The 1463-nt window shown below is 60.4% G+C and overlaps 1 protein-coding gene across 1 annotated transcript in view; it reads right to left on the bottom strand.

The window, feature by feature from the left end:
• LOC104272888 (cadherin EGF LAG seven-pass G-type receptor 3-like) overlaps positions 1-1463 on the bottom strand; it is a gene marked incomplete at both ends in the record, with an annotated part of 39577 nt that overhangs the window by 24190 nt on the left and 13924 nt on the right. Inside the window, 4 exon segments of the mRNA XM_009867999.1 lie at positions 3-163; positions 431-541; positions 683-868; positions 1122-1381. Of these exon segments, the coding sequence (XP_009866301.1) occupies positions 3-163; positions 431-541; positions 683-868; positions 1122-1381 (718 nt within the window).

The raw sequence follows: 1463 nt of genomic DNA, 5'->3' as shown, positions 1-1463 counted from the left end.
GGCAGACACAGGAGTAGCTCTGCCACTCGTCCTTGCAGATGCTGTTGGCCGGGCAGGGGCTGGAGTCACAGGGGCTTGGCACGCTGCAGCCAGCCTCCACCCGCAGGGCATGGCTGGGCTTGGGCAGCACAGTCCCGGTGACACTGTCACCCAGTCTCACACCCTGAAATGCAAGTGACAAACTCACAGTGAAGCAAGGACAGACATGCAAGGCTCCAGTCCATCCTGCCCTCCACAGAGCTGCAGGGGAAGGCAATCCTATCACCCCTGCTGTGCTGACTTATGGCTGTACCCCGGCACCTCAGAGCCCGGCACACTAAGAGGGAGAGTGTCACCAGCAGGATGGATGCCAGCAGCAGCTGCCAGCCTGTGCTTCCACCCTTCCATGTAAGACCTGCTGGAAAGGGAAGGCTCAGGGCAATGGACTCACCTGTATGCAGCCCCTCAGCCCATTTTGCACCTCGCCAGAGCCCAGGATTCCCCCCACGTGCAGGTGTTTCACCTTCAGCCCATGCAGTTCATTTCCGACCACCACTGTATCCTGCAGAAGGAGTAATATGGGGCAACTGACATCAGCCCTGCCCCAGCTCTCTCTGAGGGTGCAGAGGCCCAGCCCATCCCGTGTATGCCAAGCATCCCTCCCAGTTCCTATCCTGGTGCTGGAGTCTCAGGCAGCACCTACCTGGTAGAGCCCGAAGTCCAGTGTGAGGGTGATGACATAGCGTGAGTCTCTCCCACTGCGGATGTCCCGCAGCTCCAGCTGTAGATCATGCCATCTCCCATCACTGAGCTGCAGCTGGTCCAGGAGGAGGCTGGTGCTGCGCCCGGACCCCCTGTTCACCACGAAGGAGAGCAGGCCCCCAGTCAGCTGCAGGGAGGGAACCAGCAAGAGCAGCAGTGAGCGAAGGCCTCACCATGTGGCCTTCTTCCAGCCTCCCTTCCCTCTGAGCATAGCGAGGTAACCCCAGCCCTGCCGAACACCTCTCCCCGCAAGCTCCCTCTGCTTGGGCTAAAGCCAACATGAAGGACAGGGTCCTCTCCTGGGGCAGATGGCAGGTGAGGCTGGGGCACATGGCAGGTGAGGCTGGGGCACAGACCTGAGGCTCAGGCCATGGCCCTACCTGGCAGAGCAGGGTGGTGTACTGGCCAGCATGGGCTTGCAGAAGCACCCCGTCTGACTGGCGCGTCCGAAATGCCAGCCCCAGGTACCAAGGCACGGAGATCTTCACATCTGTCTTGAAGTCCCAGGTCAGGACACTGTTGCCCTGGAAATAGTGGGCATGGTGCATGGCTGGAAAGGAAAGGGGAGGTGAGAAGGGAGGGGCGCTACAGAGAGCACCAGATGTAGCGACAAAGGAGTTAGTCCATTTCACACAGACCCCTTTGCAACAGCAAACCCACAGCAACTCCAGCATAGTCTTGCACATACCCACCCTGCCCGCACCCAGCAGCGCCCGCTCACT

Source organism: Apaloderma vittatum, unplaced genomic scaffold (assembly GCF_000703405.1).
Source record: "Apaloderma vittatum isolate BGI_N311 unplaced genomic scaffold, ASM70340v1 scaffold24144, whole genome shotgun sequence".
Classification (NCBI taxonomy): domain Eukaryota; kingdom Metazoa; phylum Chordata; class Aves; order Trogoniformes; family Trogonidae; genus Apaloderma; species Apaloderma vittatum.
This window is presented reverse-complemented; position numbering and strand designations above follow the sequence as displayed.